At 33.6% G+C, this 21,595-nt stretch overlaps 1 protein-coding gene across 1 annotated transcript in view; it reads left to right on the top strand.

The window, feature by feature from the left end:
- UGGT1 (UDP-glucose glycoprotein glucosyltransferase 1) overlaps window positions 1-19,722 on the top strand; it is a 106,467-nt gene extending 86,745 nt beyond the window's left edge. The window contains 10 exon segments of the mRNA XM_074214911.1: window positions 2,343-2,427; window positions 4,550-4,638; window positions 5,057-5,161; window positions 7,850-7,934; window positions 9,252-9,434; window positions 10,834-10,994; window positions 11,636-11,750; window positions 13,670-13,786; window positions 14,340-14,508; window positions 15,391-19,722. Coding sequence (XP_074071012.1) covers window positions 2,343-2,427; window positions 4,550-4,638; window positions 5,057-5,161; window positions 7,850-7,934; window positions 9,252-9,434; window positions 10,834-10,994; window positions 11,636-11,750; window positions 13,670-13,786; window positions 14,340-14,508; window positions 15,391-15,416 — 1,135 coding nt within the window. The 3' untranslated portion in view covers window positions 15,417-19,722.
- Window positions 19,723-21,595: the final 1,873 nt, after the last annotated feature.

Raw genomic sequence — 21,595 nt, 5'->3', positions numbered from 1 at the left:
GCAGTTCAGCATATACCTACCTTGTCAGTTCCATAATATAAAGTTCTACAACCATAATTCTTCATCTCTTCAACAAAAGGATGTTTATTTTGTCATCTCTTCTTCAAGCCAAACATAGTCAATATAATTAATGTTACTTAATTTTGCATTTTTTTCTATCCATTTATATTATTATAGTCATTGTGTATATTATTTCCCTGGCCCTGCTTTGCCTAAGTCATATAAATTATTTCTCACTTTTCAGGAGTCTTTATAGTCATGTTTCTTATGCTGTAGTGACATACCATTACACTTAATGTACCACAGTCTGTTTAGCCATTCCTCAGTTATCAAGCTTCTACTTTGCTTTCAGTTCTCTGCTACTATAAAAAGTACTGCTGCATTTTAGTGCATATTTGTACCTTTCTTTCCATCTTAAACGTATTTGCCTAGCAGTATAGTCTCTGAACTTGACTGATTTATAATTAGATATATTAATCTTCATCTGATAAATATAGAGCTTTCAATATCTTGAATCATTGGTCAGTGTTTGGGTCTTCATTTTAAAGTACAGTATGAGCTATAATTAAAGATAAATTTTGCTATTTTAAAAATTTTATTCACTAATACTATTGGTAGCTCAGGTTTATATAGGACTTTCCAACTAAAACATTTTCTCCATAACAACCCTGTGAAGAATGTAGTATATATCATCTCTGTGCTTTTTAGATGTAGAAATTGAGGTTCAGAAATAGATTATCTTCCCATTGTCACATAAATATCAAATCAGGGGCAGAGCTAGACCTTAAACTTGAGTCTTCTCTTATTATTTACTCTTACTAATGACAACTATTTTGTATATAGTGCTTTCAGGTTTTGCAAAAGTGTTTTACAAATATTATCTCATTTATCTTCATAGCAACTCTGTGAAGAGGGTGCTGTTATTATTCCCATTTTACAGATGAGAAACTGAGACTAGGAAAGATTAAGGTATTTCCCCAAGGTTACACATCTTAGAAATGTCTGGATCAGAATTTGAATTCAGGTTTTCTTGACTCCAAGTCCAACAGTCTATCCCTTATACCTAATAACTACCCATACTTTGTCATGGAAAAAGTACTTTATTCCTGGTTATTTAGGAAAGAGTTTATAATAAGCATTTTTGGAAGGAATATTTAAATGAATATGATCATGTAATTTGCTTGAGTATTTGGGAGATTTTCAATAAGGTCTATTTTAGATTCTTTTAGTTTTACTTGAGAGTGAAAGTAGCTTTTTTTAACTTCAGAAATTCCTTTCCCTAGAAATTCTGAGTATTATTCAGTACATATTTGTGAGATAGGAACCCATGCAAACATCATATTTTGTTTTTCATTATGGAGAACAGTTATCATATTACTTCTTAGTTCTAGCCTCAGAGTAATTGTATATAGTCAGACACTTTTATGTTTGATGGTTTATCTGTATTAACAATATTGGGAAATGCAACACAAATAAATGATTTTATGAATGATGTGATTAAGAAGTGAAATAAACCTAATCAAATATGACTAGGTTGTTTAATGCATTTAAATTTATATTAGATTTTTTTGGGGGGACTCACTGTCTTTTATTAGGCTAGAGTAACACAACATATGTTACTCTGCTTTGTATCTTTCTTGAGAGCCCATAGAAGAAATATGACCTTAAAAACTAGACAAGTCAGATCAGTAAGCATTCATTAAGCTCCTACTATGTACCAGACAAGACAACTAGAATCAGGAAAACTCATCTTCCAGGTGAGTTCACTGTTTTTGCCTTAGTTTCCTCATTTGCCAAATGATCTGAAGAAGCAAATGGCAAACTACTCCAATATCTTTGTCAAGAAAACCCCAAATGGAGTCACAGAGTCAGACATGACTGAAAAATGACTGGACACCAACTACCACCAATGTGCCAGACACTGTTAAAGCATTAGGAGTGGAAAGAAAGACAAAAGATAGCCCCTATCTCAAAGGAACATATATTCTAATAGGGGCAGATATCATACAAACAAATTATATAGTGATAAATTGGGAATAATCTAGAGAAGGGAGGCATTAACTTAAGGCATTAACATTTGGAAGACATCTTTAGAAAGTGGGATTTTGGTCGCTTGATAATTAGAGGGGAAAAATGGGTAAGATCCAATTCCTTTCCAAAAAAAACCTTAAGAAGAAAGTGGGATTTTTTTCTGGGACTGAAAAAGATGCCAAAGAGGTGGAGATGGAGTGGGGAGAATATTCAAGGTGCTAAAACAGTGGAAGATCTTTGACAGTCTTCTCAATATTTCTGTGTTCTAAGAGCATTTCCATATTTAATACCTTTTTTTTCCCCCCTCAAAGCCACGATGGCACAGATTCTCCCCCTGATTCTGATGAAGTTGTGGTTGTTCTCAACAACTTTAAGAGCAAAATTATCAAAGTCAAGGTGAGTTTGAGATCTCAGAGTCAGGTATGAGGTTGTTGTCTACAAATGATAAGAACAGCCAAGGACTTATCTACATCTTGTAATCAGGCACATGTAAGTTAACCACAGAAATACTATAACCAGCATTCTTCTGCTGAAACTAGGAGATACTCATTTTGAATTTTGTACTTAATTCAACCCAGATTTCACCTAAAACAAGCCACTTTATTCAACCAATACCTCAATCTCCCTCTTGGAAATAAAAAAAATGAATATCCTGTAGGAAAGGAGGTGAACTGGTTCATGAAATGAGATAAAGGAATAACAAGTGGATAACATATGCTTTGTACTATTGTGCATGAGATAATGAAAAGACCTACTAGAAGACTTTTAGCATTTTGTGTAGGTCCTCAGTGCAGCATTTATGTGGAAGTGATTGATGAGAATCACAGAGTGAGAAGTTGTGATTAAATTGCAATGTATCCAGATAGAAGAAATGCCCACATCATTAAGAATATGATGAATCCATCAGAATAGTGAAATCTTTGCTTTATTGCAATTTGTTGAGTAGCTTTCACTTAAGATTTAAGTATATTGAATTAAAATGAAAATCATCGTGGAAATTCATAGAAATGAAAGGCAGCAAGGTGGTCTAGTGGACAGAGTATCACACTTTAAACCAGGACCACCTGAATTTCTATCCCATTTCAGACATTTATTAGTTGTGTGTCCCTGAGCAAGTTTCTTAACTTTTCTAAGCCTCAGCTTCCTAATCTACAAAATGGGAACAATAGTAACACCTACCTCTCAGGGTTGTTGTGAAGATCAAATAAGACAATATAGATAAAAACTTGCTGGACTTTTAAAAAAAACTTAAATATTTTATTCATTTGTTTTTCTAAGTACATGCAGCAGTAGTTTTCACCAATCTTCTTTTGCAAAGTTTTAAGTTCTACATTTTTCTTCCTCCTTACCTTTGCTCCCTCCCTTCCCCTAAGAGGAAGCAATTTATAGGTTTTGCATGAATAACCATCTTGCTCAGCCTTTTAAAGCATTAAATACATGACAACTTTTATTATATTTATTGTTGTTTTTATTTCTATTATTATAGAATTTTAATGCTGGAAAAGACACCAGAAATTATCTAATCTGATCACCTTGTTTTATAAATGAGAAAACTAAGACCAAGAGAATTGATTTGTTTGCGTAATACAGTTTGCATAATAACATGAGGTGTTCCTTGAAATGTAAGACTTGAGATGCTTCACTGAGCTACAATTGCACATATATATATATGCAACTGACCATTTTTAAAAAATCATTCTCAGGAATAATAGCAATAATAACAGCTAAAATTTTATAATGCTTTAAATTTTACAAAACATTTTACAAATATTCTCTCAATTTCTCCTCATAACAACCCCAGGAAACAAGGTGCGCTTTTTTTTTTTTTTTTTTTTTTTAGCTTTTGGTTTTTGAAAGCCAGTGGAGTTAAGTGACTTGCCTAGAGTCACACAACTAGGTAATTATTAAGTGTCTGAGGTCAGATTTGAACTCAAGTCCTCCTGACTCCAGGGTTAATGCTCTATCCGCTATGCCATCTAGCTGCCCTACAAAGTGCTCTTATTATCCCCAGATAATTGAATTGAGGCAGGGATTAAGTGACTTTAAATTAAGTGTCTAAGGCCTGATCTGAATTCAGGTTTTCCTGACTCTGGGTCCCACATTCTACCCACATAATAACTAGCTCCCTGTATTACACTAATTAAAATCACAACAGCTAGCATTTATATGGAATTTTAAGATTTGCAAAGAACTTTACATGTGTTATCTCAATTGATCCTCACAAGGTAAATGGCTCTCTTTATTTTTACTCCCTCCAAAAATTATTTAAGTTTTTTTTAAATTTTGAGTTCCAAATTTTCATCCCCCCTGCCCTACCCATTGAGAACCAAAAGCTATATTAATTGATAACTTTTGATTTTTCTTTTTGATTCATAGGTAGTAGCCAATGCTTTATAATGCATTCTTTATTTCATATATTTTTCCAGGGGAAATTCCAGGAAATTTTTACAGGAATATGATGTCAGTTTTTGGCTCTATTCATGTCAAATAATTTTTGATAATGTGCTTATATTTGCAGGTTCAGAAGAAGGCAGACATGATGAATGAAGATTTACTAAGTGATGGAAATCATGAGAATGAGTCTGGATTTTGGGAATCACTTAAGTGGTAAATTTCTCCCTACCTTCTTTTGCAGGGGGGTGGAGTTTCTTTTATGTGAAAGCAAGTTATTCAAGTACACTAAATCCATATTAATTATAGAGCCTTTTATATTTTGTTCTTAAATTTCAGGAAATATATAGGGTAATTTAACGTTTTCTCACTAGATTAGACTCTTTCCATGAGATTATTTGAGATACATGGTAAACTCCCTCTTTGCTGACTCATTTATGTGGTTTAATTCTATTTCTGAAAGATTTCCCCTTAAGTATTTTTTCCATTCTAAAACCTGCCAGCCCAAAGCAAGTTGAATGGGAAAACAGCTTCAAATGACATTATATCTTAATAATTTGGGGGGGGGGGTGTGTATTGTATATTTTCACCAGCAACTTAATTGTTCTGTTGCTTCTCCATTTTTATCCTGTAGGGGCTTTACTGGGGGTCAGAAGACTGAAGAAGTAAAACCAGATAAAGATGATGTAATTAATATATTTTCAGTAGCATCTGGTCATTTGTATGAAAGATTTCTCCGGTAAGTCTTTTTGGATTTGTGTGTATTTTTTTGTGTGTGTATGGGTGTAAATCTATCACAGTACTCTTTTGAGAATATTGAAGAAGGGATTTAGGAAATGAGTTACACTACTTGACCTCTGAGATTCTTTGATACTAGTATTTTGTATTTTTATAAAGTAAAACACTATGAAATTATGCCCATAAAATTTTTCTTTCATGTCTGATATGAAGCACCTATATAATAAGCATTGTACTAGACACTGACCCTACAGAAGTCTTAAATGAAACACTCCCTCCAGTGAACTTACTTTGTATAAGGGGACACAATTTGTACTCATAAAAGTTTACATGGAATATATACAAAATAAATACAAGGTAAGTTTTTAATGTGCTGTAATGACCAGGGGCATCAGGGAAATGTGTTAGTAAGGTAATCTCTGACCTGAATTTTTAAAGGTAATGAGGGATTCTTAAGAGATGAAGGTGAGGATCAAGTATAATAACATGTAATAAACTACTTAGAATGATTCATGGTGGAGCCTTTTCCAACCAGTTCAATTGCCAGCTCTTTAATGGATCATGATAAACATTATGATATTGGAAAAAGAATGTTGAATTTGGTGTTAGAAGACTGGATTTCATAATGAGATTAAGCCTCTTAATAATAATTTTATACCCAATTCATAGCACTTCTCTAGGCCTCAGTTTCTTCTTCTTTAAAATGAGGAGGAATAGGTGATTATGGTGCAGTTGATAGAGGACAAACTTTGAACCTCATCAGACTCAGAAACTTGAATCTTATCTCTGTAAAAAAGGGAATAGAAGACAAAAAAAGGATCAACTTATTAATTAGAATTAAGTAGACTTGAGAATGACAAAAATTTTTAAGGTAGTGTTAAATAAATTGAGGAAAAGGACTAGATGGTCTATAATTGGGTCATTTCCCAATATAAATATCCAGTAAGGCATGATTTTATTTCTTTGGAATTATTTTAGGTAAGGGAAAATGCAAATAATAATAAATAATAAATAAAATGCATAGTATAACTTCCATCAACACTTAATATATCTGAAATAAGAATTAGGAGATGAAAGTAGAAGCCTGTGATATGTTATACATGATGTTTTCTTGCCTTACATAAACTAAGTTGTGTGAAGGATTGGGTTTAGGGAGTGGGAAAAGGCAACTAGTTTTTCATAACTTAGAAGAATGGTTGACCTCTGTGTGCCTGACTGTTATTTATGAGAGAAAATTAGAACACATAAGCCATGGAATTATGCCAGCAGTTATTCTTAATTTTAATTCATGCTCCAAATTTTCCTAGCTCTGCAAATGATCAAAATATTATTGGAGGAGTCTTTTAAGGGCACTTTTCTTTAATAAAAGCATAATAACACACATAATAATTCCACTAGATTTCTTTGATGTTATTGCTTCCTGGAGGTAACTAGGAGTTTTTGAATACTGTGATATTAGAATACAAAACTTTGATAGGTCCTTTCAAACTGGAAAATTTTTTGAATGGTACTGGTGAGAAATTATGTCTCTTTTGCTAGGACTAACTTAACCAGGTTTATAGGTGCTTCTTCTCACTAGGTTGGCCCTAGGGTGATGGATTTTTCACCCTTAGAAAGTCGAATCATGTACTAAGTTTTGTAAGGATTTCATTCTGCTTTGGTGGAGTGAGTATCATTACCAAGTTAGTTTCAGATCATTAAAATAGTCAAGATATTGTGGCTCGTCTGTTATAGATCTTATTGGTGATGCAAATATCCTTATTCTCATTTTATGACTGGATAAAGAAAGTTAGAGAAGTTGATTTGTAACTACCAGAAATCACATCTGAACTAAGCTATTACCTCAACCAAGGTTTAGTTTTTTTCCACCAGGTTATACTGGTGAGAATACTGTCTAGTGCTACTCATTAAATTTTAGCTATTCAGAAAAGCTAAATTTCATAGAATAGGATCAGAATTTTTTAGAATTAGAAGAGACATTATAGATCAATTTACAGAAGAAGAACCTGAAGCCCAACAAAGTGAATTGAATTGAACAATTGAAAGAAAACAAAACAAAAGTCCTTGTTGAAGTTTTTTTGAGTTGATTTTTTTTAAACATTTCACAAGATTTTAGTGGAGGTTGAAATGATATGAAGCCATGTGGGGAAGGTCTTTATTGATGCAAATGAGTAGAGAAAATTGACTCCCATCCGATATTCTTTCCATGCAAGCTTTTGAAGAGTGTTGTGGTTGCCTATCAGTTGTCATCTCTGAAAGCTGCTGGGACTTCGTCCTTTATCTGGTGGAGGGTGGTTGCTGTGATAATTGCTAATTTGGCACTGAGCTTATGTTTGTATTGTATGGCCCATTTCTTTCTTCCACGTGAATAAAACAGGTATTTTTAAAGTGTACCATAATTTAACTAGACCTGAAGAGGTTTTTTTAAGTGGAAAAAATTAGTTATCCACTTGATTGGGTCATAATTTTTATTTGATTTAGTGCAGTATAATAGTAATTTTTAGCCTAATGTTATTTAATAGGGGGGATTAGAAGATTTTCTGGATTAAAATGTCTTGTTTTGCTTAACTGAGTTGTCAAATAACTGCCTAGTATAAAGTCTGGTGGTCTGTTTTAGATAATGGTGGTTGATAGTATTGATGTCAAAAGCAGTATTAAGGCTTTTTTTCCCCCTACTTTTGTTTGACAGTATAATGATGCTCTCTGTTCTGAAAAATACTAAGACACCTGTGAAATTCTGGTTCTTGAAGAATTACTTATCACCTACATTCAAGGTTTGTTCAGCATTGAAAGGCTCAATATTATTATAATAGGGATACCTCTAAACCTCCAAGAGCTGTTTTGTGACTGTGGAGCATCTTTCTGCTATCTCTTCCTACTTTAAACATGATTTGGGGGGGGGGGTTATTTTGACCAGTGAATTATGTTTCTTCATCATTATTTTGACTACTTGTCATTCTTTAGAAAAACACCTCTCCCCATCTTCACCCCCAAGGAGCATTTCTAATTACAAAGAACAGAAAAAGAGAATGCATATGAAACCATCAGTCTCCATTATGTTCAGATCATTTTCACTTTTAATATACACAATAAAATTAGCATATCTATTTCTAAGATATCCTTCTTATCTGTGTCTTGCTCTGAACCACATCTGTTCTCTTCATTTTTAGGGAATATCATTATTAATAGTCCTCACAGTTTTCCAATCTATACCCCTCCTCCCCTATATTAAAAACCTTATTAGTCTCTTCTTAATAACAGATAAGCAAAATAAATTCACACATTTTCCATATATGAAAATGTATATCTGCATTTCTCTTTTTCACTCTTATGTCAGGAAGTAGAAAGCATGCTTACTTATCTAACCTCTGTAATTGTACCAGTGAATTTTAAATTGTTTACAATTCCTGATTCTAATCCTATTCATGACCGTTTACTAGCACATTTGAAATGCTGCATAATTCTTTATCAGCCAGACTTGGATCTAGGGTAAACTTTACATTTATCATAAACATTCAAATAACGATTTTCATAAAAATAACATACAATATCTCCAAGTGTGGAATGCCTTCTTTATATCTAAATTATAATCAGTCATATTATTCTTCTAAAAAATAAGTAATTTAAATTTAATTTCCACTTAATTACTAAGCTGGCAAAACTTTAAATATAAACCTGTAATAGATGGTGTCTGCTATCTGAGAACTGACTTATATAAAATTTAAAGATATTTACTTATCATATAGATTGGTTCCAAGGTGATAAATATTTTAGTTGTAGAGACTAAAAAGATGACCTCTTATAAAAAGCTTGCAATTTTTTAATTGTGGTAGTACTATGGGGGATGGGGATGGGGGCTACATCCTCAGAGTATTAAAGGAATTTATGTAAAAGGCTTCAGAATTGTTAGATATTTCCATGATTTCAAACCATGAACAAAATTGGTTTGCCTGAAACAACTTGAGGGGATTAAGCGGGGGTGAAGGGGGGAGTAATTTTGAAGACGCTTCTCTTTTACTTTACCTATGTAATTGTCATGCATTTGCTGGATTCTAATAAATGACTTAATAGGTTTCCTTTATTTATAAAAGGAATTTATCCCATACATGGCAAAGGAATATAATTTCCAGTATGAACTTGTTCAATATAAATGGCCTCGATGGCTTCATCAGCAGACAGAAAAGCAGCGCATCATTTGGGGCTACAAGATTCTCTTTCTGGATGTACTTTTCCCACTAGTTGTTGACAAATTCCTGTTTGTGGATGCTGATCAGGTAAGCTGTTGAGGTCCTAGCTTTGGTAAATTGAAAGACACAAGAGTTTTAGAGTATTTACTACCATCCTTTGATTATCTTCCCTAGTGAAGGAGAGGTTTTGTGTGGATACTGAAAACCTAACCTAATCCAGCTGGGTTGCTGAGCACTGATAACTGATGCAGATAATCTATAGAGAATGAGGATTTTTGTGGAAAGCAGTTAAAAGGGGTACACATCAAAGCAAATGTAGACAAGAAAAACAAATGCTCTATTATTTACCAACCTCTCCTTTAAAGTAACAACCTCTCCCTTCTCATACAACATGAGGAGAAGGGGCTTTTGGTAAATAATCTGTCTAATATATTAGAGTATTTGCCAGTAAAATAATGAAAATTAAAATGAAGAAATTGAGTTATCATTTTAAGAAAAGCTAAATTTTGAAAAGTGAGTGATTCAAATTCTTAATGTTTACTATAAGAGTAATATACTTATTTTCATTCAAATTATTTTCAAAATTTTGAATGAAATGCATGAAATTATCATATTCTGGAGTTAATTATATCCCTTATTGGTACAACCCATTACGTAAAATTTTTGAATACTCCCACCAGTCTATATTAATCTATTTGAGCTAAAGATGTTGGTCCCCCCCATTACTCTCCGTACAGCTTCTCCTGCCACCTCTTTTGCTAATGTAGTTCCTTTTCCATTTGAGTTGGATAGATAATTCCTATTTAAGGAGAAGCCAGAGGTCTGTAAAAAAGGAAGAAGGGAAATTTGGTCAGTATGTATTGAATGTCTTGAAACAAAAGATGGGGTCCTTAACCTCTAGAAGTTATAGTCTCCTTAAGGTCACAGCATATTCTAGACATTCTTAAACTTTTTTCTGTCATGGATTCCTTCCAGAATGTTTTTAAGGATATAAAATAACATAGATATGATCACAAAAGAAACCAATTATGTTGAAATACTCTTGTGAAAATATTGAAAACAATTTCATGAACGCTATATTAAGAACTCTTGGCATATACAAATGAAAAGACTTCAAAACTATTTACATATTAATACAGGGCAATTTTTATTTTGATCTGAGATACTTTTACAGGCTTGAAAATTGCAAAATTTATTCATTTTCAGTTTTTCTATCATGTTGAGGTTTTATTAATTCAAACTTATTGGAATTCACATGGTAAGGTGAATGGTTTCTTGTAAAATATATGCCTTATACCAACACTGTGAAACCCTAGATGTTCATTTCCTTCATTTTTTCTTCCTAAAACTTTTATCATGGAGTGGATTTTAACTGTTTGTGGTTCATAGCGATATCAATTGTATTTCGTAAAGATTTGTTAGATGTCTGTACCAGCTTTATAGGTGTGTTTTAGACATGATTTTTAGCTTTTTTTTTTTTTTTAAGATTGTTCGGACAGATCTGAAGGAATTAAGAGATTTCAATTTGGATGGTGCTCCTTATGGTTATACTCCATTTTGTGATAGTCGCAAAGAAATGAATGGATACAGGTTCTGGAAGTCAGGCTACTGGGCCAGTCATTTATCTGGGCGAAAATATCATATCAGGTAATGAGAAAGAATGTGTATCTTTTTTAAATCACTATTGGAACCCTACTATACAAATTCTTCTTACAAAAGAGTGACTAAGAAAATTTTTGATTTGGGATAGGGGTGAAAAGGAAGAGAGAAATGTTGCTGTAGGAAAATGAAACCAATATATCTTCCATTTTATCCTTGAATCAGAGGAATTACTATATTTTTATTTTGATTCTTAATTGGCAGTGGTGTGACAATTGTGACAATCAGCAAGATCCTTTTGACCTTTGACTAGCAGTTATGTTTCAGTTAAGTACAGTAGTTATGTAAATTGCTAATACTTGCTAGCAGTCTTTGATCAGAATATTCTTTGTTGTCTTTTGACAACAATGATGATAAACAACAGTGATGACAATGAAAACTAATAGTGACAGTGTTTTTATTTTTGGAATTATTTTTATTTTCTCCTGGAAGTAATAATTTTTCCTTCGAAAAAATAAATACTTTTGATCTCCAGCACCCCTTGTGAGAATTCAACCTAGGTGAGACTGTTTTTGCCCTCCAGAAGCAAAGTCCATGTTTGGCCACTAAACCATTTAGTTATTTAATGTGGTGAACTGGTGCTTTTGACATAATCCATGGTTTTTAACAGCTGGGTCTTCTGTACTTAGTGCACTCTATGTTGTGGATCTGAAGAAGTTTAGGAAGATAGCTGCTGGAGACCGACTCAGGGGACAGTACCAAGGTCTGAGTCAGGATCCCAACAGCCTTTCAAATCTTGATCAGGTAAATTGTATTTTTCATGATTTAATATATTCTTGTCAACTGTGTGCTTGATCTTAAAATGTTGAGTGAAGGTTAAAGATTCCCTTTCCTTCCTTTAAATTTTTCACATTTTGCCACAGTTATTGGTGAGGCATGTTACATCTTTCCTTTATAAAAATTTTCTGCATAGTTCTAAAGTAAGAATAGAGTGATAGTAATAGAGAGCAAGGGATACTGAAAACAGTGTTGCTTTGGTCACAGGGATACCTCTGGTAGTTTTTCTTGAATTTATTTTTTTTGTTCCTCAAACATGGCCAGAATGAATCATTTGAAGTTAAGGCAGGAGGGGGTGGAAAGGAATATAGGCATTGTGATTACCTAGTTCACTAATATTTGGGGGGGGGGGGTTGGGAGGTCCATCACCAATTTAAATGACTTCATGTAAATCACTTTTTACCTATGTCATTATAATATAAGGATTTTTATTTAACTCATATCAAGTTCCTTTGGGGTTTTCTTGCTAACCTCAGCATGATTTTCCTATTTTGTATTTTTATAGTGGAATATGATTGCAGTTGGCTAGCTTTAAATGGCTTATCATCAGGCTACATTTTGAATGTGTTGTTGTCATATTCCAAACCTCTTGTGATTATTTAATGGATACATGATACATGGACAATAACTTCCAATCTTTTCTCTTTCTCTAAAATAATTCCTGAGAATAAAACAGTTTACTGAGGCAAACTCTTAAAATAGCTCTAAAAGACTATAATGTATAATGGCATAATGTCAAAAAAGTGAACTGGAATTCCTGAGAGACTTAGCTTTTAAGACTGACTCCTGTGTTCTTAATATCTTTGTGGCCTTGGACCCAATATTTAGCTTTTGTAAGACTGGAATAAGAGTAGTTAAATTATTTTCCTCTCAGGGTTGTTAGAAAAGCTATTTATAAATCTTAAGATGCTATATTTTTATCTCTACTATATTCCTCCTCCTCCTCCTCCTATCTTTAGGGAGAAGATGGCACTAATATATGTTTTATATGTTTTATATATAAATACATATATTTAATGGGTATGGGGTACAGTCTTATCTGTTGGAAAAAAGCTACACAGACCCTTTTACATCTTTTTCAAACAACAGAAAAATCATGAATTGCCACTTTTGAATAAGGAACAGAATTATAAGTACTAGAAAAACCTCTGTATATCTCCTAAATTGACAAGTTAAATCAAAAGGAAAATTTATGCAGATAAGGTACTGTGGTTTATGTGTGTTAAATTTAAGTTTCTACTTATTTACAATAATTGTATTTACAATACAATTAGAAAATATTTTATGGAAATACTAATCCAAGGGTTACTGGGGCTTTTTTTTTTTAAGTATAAATCTCTTTTGGTGATTTAGTTTGGCCCCATCTAAAGATGGAATTAAATGAACAATATGGTATAAGGGAAAAAGCAATATACTGAAAACACTTAATCTGGGCTCTTAACCTGGCTCAGCCACTACCTCTGTCTCCTTGAACAATTTACTTATCTTTATTTTTATTTTATTTTATTTTATTTTTTAGTTTTTTCAAGGCAATGGAGTTAAGTGATTTGCCCAAGGCCACACAGCTAGGTAATTATTAAGTGTCTGAGGCCAGATTTCAACTCAGGTACTCCTGACTCCAGGGCCAGTGCTCTATCCACTGTACCACCTAGCCGCCTGAACAATTCATTTATCTTGATCCTAACCCTTATCATCATTTAGGGAATTAGGGTGGATGCTCTCTAAGGACCTTCATCTCCACTCTTAAAAATCTACAATTGGCTGATCATTTAAAATGTTAATTACAGCTAATGTTATTACTATTTAGTTGTCCAGAAGTTTTTAAATTTTTCCTCCTTTAGTAGTTTAGATGCTATTATTTAAATTTTTTTTTGTTCACCAAACAGGATTTACCTAATAACATGATACACCAGGTGCCAATTAAGTCACTTCCACAAGAATGGCTTTGGTGTGAAACATGGTGTGATGATGCCTCCAAGAAAAAAGCAAAAACAATTGATTTGGTAAGCTTGCAGCTGATGTGATCACTATATTTTAATTTTATGTTGTTTACATAATTTCAATACAAAATTTCTTTTTTTGTGTAGATTCATAGCTTACATCCATACAGATCAGTTTAGAGAGAGTGCTATTTTATTCTATCTAATTCTAGCTGTTTTTCTTGCAGTTTGGAAATGATAGGAGCCACAATTACCCAGTATGATTATTGTAATTGATTACTGAAGAAGGGAGAAGCCTTCTGTAAACTGTTCTATCTAGCCCTAAAACTCTTATCCTGATTTAGTTTTTGAACCAAGTGATTCTCCATTCTTTCTAGAAGAAAACTTCAACTTGGATTCCTGATCCTTCCTTATATTGTCTCTATCTATATCAATTTTGTCATCTTTCTGTATTCGATGGCTTTATTCTTATTGTCTAAGCCATTATATTCTTCTTATTCCCATAGTTTTAAGCTCTATATTTGATAACTATAAGACCAAACAGAGCTACTTTTTAGATTGTAACTTAGATCTCTTTTGAGCCTTTCAACTAGATGTTTTATTCCAATTCTTACAGTGTAATAATCCAATGACCAAAGAGCCCAAACTGCAAGCAGCTGTCCGGATTGTCCCAGAGTGGCAGGACTATGACCTCGAAATCAAACAATTACAGGGTCGTTTCCAGAAAGAAAAGGAGATGGGAATTAGGCATCCAGAGAATGAGACAAAAGGACCAAGCATAGAAGGTAATCTGAAACTGTTATGTTAACTTTAGGCTTTGATAAGGTACCAGTGTTTGGGCTTACTTTAGGAATTTAGAACATTGTGTACAGAGGTTAGAGAGAGAACAAAAATTTCCCTAATCATATATGACAATTATATACAAATAAGTATAAAGAGCTGTATAAACACATGATACCATTATAATTTTTCTTGCTATTTTGGATTCTTTGGTTTGATGATGCATCTACCTAATCTAAAATTTTCTCCAAGAGCACCTGCTTTACTGTTTTTCTAAAGACAGTAATGAATGGATTTGTAAAATTGCCCTCATACATATACATACATATAATTCAATTCAGCAAATATTGATTAAACACCTACTGTGTGCCAGACACTGCTAAATGCTGAAGGTTAAAAGACCTTGTCCTAAGGAGATTACCAAGGAGGAAGAATGCACACTAAAGAAAACTGAAAACTACGAAGGTCCATAACTGTGGGCTTGAATCCAAAGCAGCTGATAACCCTCTTTAAAAGGAAGCCTTAGGTTCAGTCAAAGTGGGAGAGGCATGATAAGGCTACTCCAGGTGCCAAGGCTGGGGGCATATCTGGGATGTTGTTTCTTGATGATGCGCTTTTCCTGGGACTGTAAAGATGGTGGAGTTGAATCCAAGGAGTAAACACCATACACAGCCAAAACTATGTTCTTTGGTCATTTAAGGAAATTATTTCAAGATATATAAATGCAAAAATGAAAATTATTGATTAGTTGAGCAACTGTAGCTTTTATTGGCTGAATTTCCCTATTATATCAGAATTTATTATGTTGTTTAAGCTTAGAGTCTGCCAGATCTGCATAATAACTTTAGACTTCCTGCTTCATTTAAAATTTTTCTCCTTTTCCACAGGGCTTCCAGCACATGTAGAATTATGATCTCAGAAAGAAGAAATGACGTTATATTGTTTGAAAGACAATTTTTATATTAAATGATAGTTTTTTTTTCCTGGTATGTCTACACAACTGCTGATAAAATGGATAGGAGGATGTTTCCAAGCTTTTTAAATCCTGGAATTTTGGGTTGCTGTATCCAAATGAATTATTCGGCTCCAGATCATTGGAATTAATATTATACTGGATTTATACTGATGCAGAATAGCTGATTGTAGAGTCTAGAGTTTTGACAAATGAATCTTCCAGGGATTTCTTCCAGAAGCAGTTCTGTAACCACAGACAAATACAGTGGCAGATGAGCAGAACGCATGTTCTTTGGGACCCACATCACCTCAGTCAAGAGCACACCCACGATACCTAGTCATGGCGAGCAGGACATCCAAAGTGCACGAGTTCTTACCTCAGTTTTTGTTTGTTGCTAAGCTCTACAAGCTGTACTGTAGAGTAGAACTGTGCCCTGAACGGATTTTATTTTGTAAGAGTAGTATTCACATGATCTGTGTGGTTTAAGATTTGTAGAAATTTGTTTCCTGTTTCTGAATAGCAGATAAACTGTGTAATGGAGACCTAACTCATAGATCATCTGTTTCCTCAGGACTGGCTTAATACAAAAACTAACTTCAATTGGAAGTTCCCCAGCATTTTGGGGGGTTGCTTGGGGTTGGAGTTGGGTGGCATACATTTGCAAGTTGGTCACCTTCTCTTTTGACCCAATAGTACCACAGTGTCTTTTTAAAAATAAAAAATGTTGTTGTCCCATTCCCCAACCCTGAAAAACCTTTTGGTTCATTGTTTCATAAATTTAATTTTCATAGTTTTTGTTTGCAGGGAAAAAATTTAAATCTCATTGCTGATATATTTAACATCAGACAAGGTACATGAAATCATCATATTCATATACCAGGATATTACAGTAATAAAATTAAAAAGAAAATTCTGAAGGCCTTCTGGGCAGCTCACCTACCCTATTTCTCATTAGTATATTATTTAAATAGACCAAGTGATGATATCTATATTTTTGTCAAAGATTTATTTCAAAATCTCAGTACCTATTAACTAAGAGCTTCGTTGTATTTGTCATCCTTTTGCACCTTACCCTGTATTCCTTTTCAGTTATTGTTTTGTTTTTACGCTCTGTAAATGTTACTTGAAATCCACATAACTACAGATGAAAGAATCCTGAGCATGGCTTGTCAAGTAGATACCTTTGATGTCTTAATTTTTATACAGCCCTGAATCACCCTGGTATCTTTTAGGTGAATTTCTCATGAGATTGAACATCTGTGGACAAATATACCATGTGTGTGACATGGCTGCATAAACTATGGGGCATCTAGCAAGGCAGTGTTTAAGCTTCCTGGCTCTTTATGTGAATCTCATGGGGCTGTATGTAAACCTGACACTATTGTGCATATTTCTTGTTCCAAGAGAGGTAGGAGCTATCAAACCTGCCATTAAAGCACAGTGAATTCACCTGCTTAAATAAGATTTTTAAATTTTTTTTATTTTTCTAATATGAAAAACCTCTCAAATCTACTGCTGATTTTCAGTCATGTATTCATTTGAATTTTTTCTAAAAAAGCAAAAGTCAATTAAACATGTATTTTATAGAAATTTGGGAGATTCATCAAATAGCTCATTACCTACCCTGAGCAGTTATAAAAGTTAGATTAAGGATCTGCACTATTAAAATGAATTTAGCAGGTGCCATTCACTTTTTAAAATAACATTTTAGGGTGAATGACTTTTAGATGTTTTATTTTGTTTGCACTCTTACCTCTAAAAGGGTAAAAATAGTAGGAGAGAATTTGGTGACTTGAACCTTAATGAAGATCTCTGCTACCAGCAGTTACTGCAATCTAACCCCTTCCCCCTGGAACTTCTAAAGACTTACTTGAAGGATTGTGAACAAGTAGGATTGTCTGTACTTCAATTAAATTTTACTAAGCTTTCAGAGTTTACCTATTCTATAGGGGGAAAAATCATGTCCAAAAATATGTTTCATGTCTCCTAACAAACTTGGTATTGCAATAGTAAATATGCTACTGATTTTTAAAAACATCTTTAAATGGCATTCAAGAGTGCCAGGTTTCATCTTTCTCTGTCTTCCAGCCAAGTTTTCACTTGTTAAGCTTTCCATAAAGAGATTGAAGTACAAACTTTCATGTAGATAAAATGCATCTTTATCACCTCTGTAGATAATTCATCTTGTTTTAAAAAAGATGGTCGAGTAATTTACCTAATATGCAAGAAGGTGCCTTGGAAATGTTTTGTTCTTCCCAAACAATCATTCTTTTGCTGGGTAGCACAGCTTAAATATTTGATTCATAATTCAACCCCTCAGAAAATGTTACTATTACTTGAACAATGGGGCAAAGTTATCTTTGACTTTGTTACCAAAAAACAAAGGGTCTGACAGAATGGTTAGGAAATAAATCAGTTTAGAAATTGAGACTGATAGCATTGAATCTCATTCAAGTTAGTAAATACTGTTCAGTGTATTTTTTTTTCTGACTAGTGATAGAAATGTTCAACAGCTGCTTTTGAAAAAAAGGAAAAGCCAACATTTGTGTGGAATGATTTTTTTTTTTTTGTATTGTTATACCACATGTGGAAAATTTTCTTTTCAGAATCTGGAAAGAAATGATTTGAGCTTGCATCTTATGTTCTATGAACAAGAGGTATTTATTTGACTGGGATCTGAAAACTCTGCATACAGCCTATATGTGGGATGACTGTGGAGCATATCATATTAATGCATAATATAGACTTAACTTTGGGCTACCACCTTCTCCTTTCATCATGAATAAATAAGTGGGTTATCTGCAGTAATGGTAAAGTTTTGAAATGTGATAAAGTAGTACATTTTTAAATCAAAGGTCAAATTCTAACTTTGTGCAAGACATTAATCTGATGTACAGCCTCACCCCATGGGAATGCAGAAATATATGTATTAAATATTACTGCCTTTTCTTAGCTGCTGGACTAGATTACCCTTCATTATCTACACATCAACATGCTAAGGCAAAGCTAAGGTGTAATAGTCTTACTTTGAGAGGCAACATGGTAGGAGAGAGCATTAAGTTTGGGGTCAGACGATCTGGATTTAGATTGCCTCTCTATCTTTGTGACTTTGAGCAAGTCACTTAACCTCTCTATATTTGTTTCTTTAACTGTAGTTAGACTAGATTGATTTTGAACAACTTTTGCTTATAGAAGGACCAGAAATTAACCTAAAGAGCCCCAAATGGGAAGATGAAAATGATCAGGGATACCATTTTCCATTAATTATAAACGTACTCTATAAATATGAGTTATCATTAGTATTATTAATATATATATAGTTCCCTGAGGGAGAGGGCTAAAGTTCCACAATTTAAACTGATGACAATTAGGTTTGAGGATGATAATCAGCATATCCTAAAAGATGCTGCTGGCTATTACCACTGTCTTTGAATTGTCATTTATTTACTGTTCCTTCTATACTTTAACATAGCTTTTTCACCCACATCCATTTCAGTCTGAATGAGGCCTTTCAGATTAAGCCTGAAAGAGAGGAATTAGGAACACCTAACATATTTTGTTTGGACAAAGTTTTGGCTACATTCTAATTGGTAAAGTATGAAATAGTTGTAAAAAAGCACTTGGATAATAATCTTTTTGGTAGAAGAATGGATGGTGAAGATTTCTTCTGTCTGCTATTCCCATGACAAAGTCACAGTTAAATATTGGTGTGATTGTTTTGTCATTTGGGTGACTTGTTTTTAAGACCTAGATTTCATGGAACTATTTTATAAGAAAGTCTAGAATAACATTTTATAAGCTATTTGATGAAAATAGGCAGCCCAAACTAAAAAAATAGTGATGATTTCTTTAGTCTAAGGGTGACATTTTTAATTTCAATCTATGCTTCCTAATCTGACGTGTGTGTGTGGGGGAAATTCCTCAGCAGAGTATCTGTAATGCCAGTATCTGGTATGTGTTGAAGCAAATAGACCATATTCTGTCAAATACCATTTGGATTTCAAAACACTGTGCATCTTTTGAAATTCAAAATTCATTTGGATTTCCTTTCTGTAGTTGATTCTTTCAATTCTGTGGTTGATATAGATGTATCACAGGTATGGAAAAAAGAGAAGTTTAGCTTATATGACATGGTGATAATGCCTGTAATTTCTATAAAACTGTAGGAAAGAAACAGTCTCAGGATTTCATCAAGTGTTTTTCTATTTGGATCGTGCCTTTTAATGGAAAACCTCCCCTAGGAAACATAGGCTCCCCCCCCCCCCCCCCCCCCCCCCCGCCAAATGTTTTTCACTCTTTAAACTACCTATTATCAATAATGGTTTTGCAGGCAAGAATTTCTGAAGGGAATTCAATTATACTGTAATTACAGATAGGGTATTGACCAGCTTAATCAATATTTTATAGTAAAAGTTGGTTGCTTCTTACTGTTATGTTGTTTTTGCTGAGCTTTTTTAAAAGCTTTGATTTGATCAACCTCAGCAACATAGAGGCTTGGGGTAGGAACAAATTGATTTGTAAAATGAAATTCACACTCCTATTTTGCCTACCATAAATAATAACACTGGCTTAGCTATTTTAGAACATTGCAGATGGTTTTTCTACATTTACTAATTGGAAATCCAAGTTTAATTTATGCTCTGCCTTGCTTCTCATCATCTGAGTTTCCTGAGATAAGGGTATGAATCCCTCCAAAAAGAAAAATTAGGGGCAGAGTGAACAAACTTCATTAGAAGTTGGCAGTTGAGAAGTCTTTGAAGCGAGCAAAACATTCTCAAGATTTACTTTCAGCTACTGGAATCTGATAATGAAGGGGCAAACATGTACAATGGGGGGGAAGGTCTTAGAATTTTAAAGAAACTGTACTTTTTTAATCTTTATAAATATTCTATTTTACTGTAATTCTGTTAATTAATGCAATGCAGAGTTCAGGTGCTGACACTTGCTTAGGAGCAAACTTTGGGATTTTAAATGTCTGCAGAACTCTGCAACCAGAAGTGAATCAAAAATGAATTTCCTCATACTGTAATGCAAATGAGGTCTGCTCAACACAATAAACTGTTTCCTCCCTTCTTTAAAACTGCTGTCTGCTATTCCTGTCACTCACATTTTACATTTAAGAAGCACTTAGGACTACAGAATATTAAAACTGAAATTGCAATTCATCCTAGTTTTTTTAAAGCATTTTATATTTTTTATTTTGCAGATAAAAAAACTTGAGTCTTAAAGAGATTGAGTAACTTGACTGTGGTCCCACAACTAGTTAATGGCAGAAGCATGATTAGAACCCATGGCTGCTTACTCCCAAGTACATTGTACTGTGTGCTTGAAGATTTAAATAATCAAATTCTTCACCTTTCCATTCACAACTCTCCTACTGTTAGGAATGAGTTCCAGGTAAATTAGGAGAATAACTATCTAATGAATTTCTGTCCCAAGTCAAAGTTGTATTCTTACACCCTCTCACTTAAATCCATGTCATGTCATCATCTCCCTGAGTCATGGTCTTTGAGAACAAAAGACAAGAGCAACAAAAAATAATACTAATCTACAACTTTATTTGTACTTTGTTTAGGTTTTGAAACCCCAACAATTTTCCCAAACATCTAGTCTTTCCTTTGTCTCCTTGTCCCCACAGCTCTCATTCCAAAGTGGAATGACCACATAAGATCTAATGTAGTGTGAACTAGATGACTCCTAGATTTCGTTTTTAAAATTCTTTTAACTTGATTATGTCAAGTTATTCCCCACTACTCTGGAAAGAAATCTGATTGGGTTCTGCCTCTGTGTATTTACTTCTGGATCTTTCTTCCAGAATACCAAATAACATAGCTTCATTCAAAACTTCAAAAACTCCACCATACAGTACGGTCAACCTCAATAAGCACATGAAGGCCCTTGATAAATGCTTATGGATTCCATTTCTGACAAATCAAAATCCAAATTGAAAGTGATATCAAAGGTTTTTGTATGACCCAAAGCTTCTGAATCAAAGGGACGAGAAAAAATTACTCAGAAACTCAATATTGGGGCAGCTAAGTGACGTAGTGGATAAAGCACCGGCCCTGGAGCCAGGAGTACTGTGGTTCAAATCCAGTCTCAGACAATAATTACCTAGTTGTGTGGCCTTGGGCAAG

The sequence above is a fragment of the Macrotis lagotis genome, chromosome 1, assembly GCF_037893015.1.
Source record: "Macrotis lagotis isolate mMagLag1 chromosome 1, bilby.v1.9.chrom.fasta, whole genome shotgun sequence".
Taxonomy (NCBI): Eukaryota; Metazoa; Chordata; class Mammalia; order Peramelemorphia; family Peramelidae; genus Macrotis; species Macrotis lagotis.
Note: the sequence above shows the minus strand (reverse complement) of the source record. Positions and strands in the feature narration are given on the sequence as shown.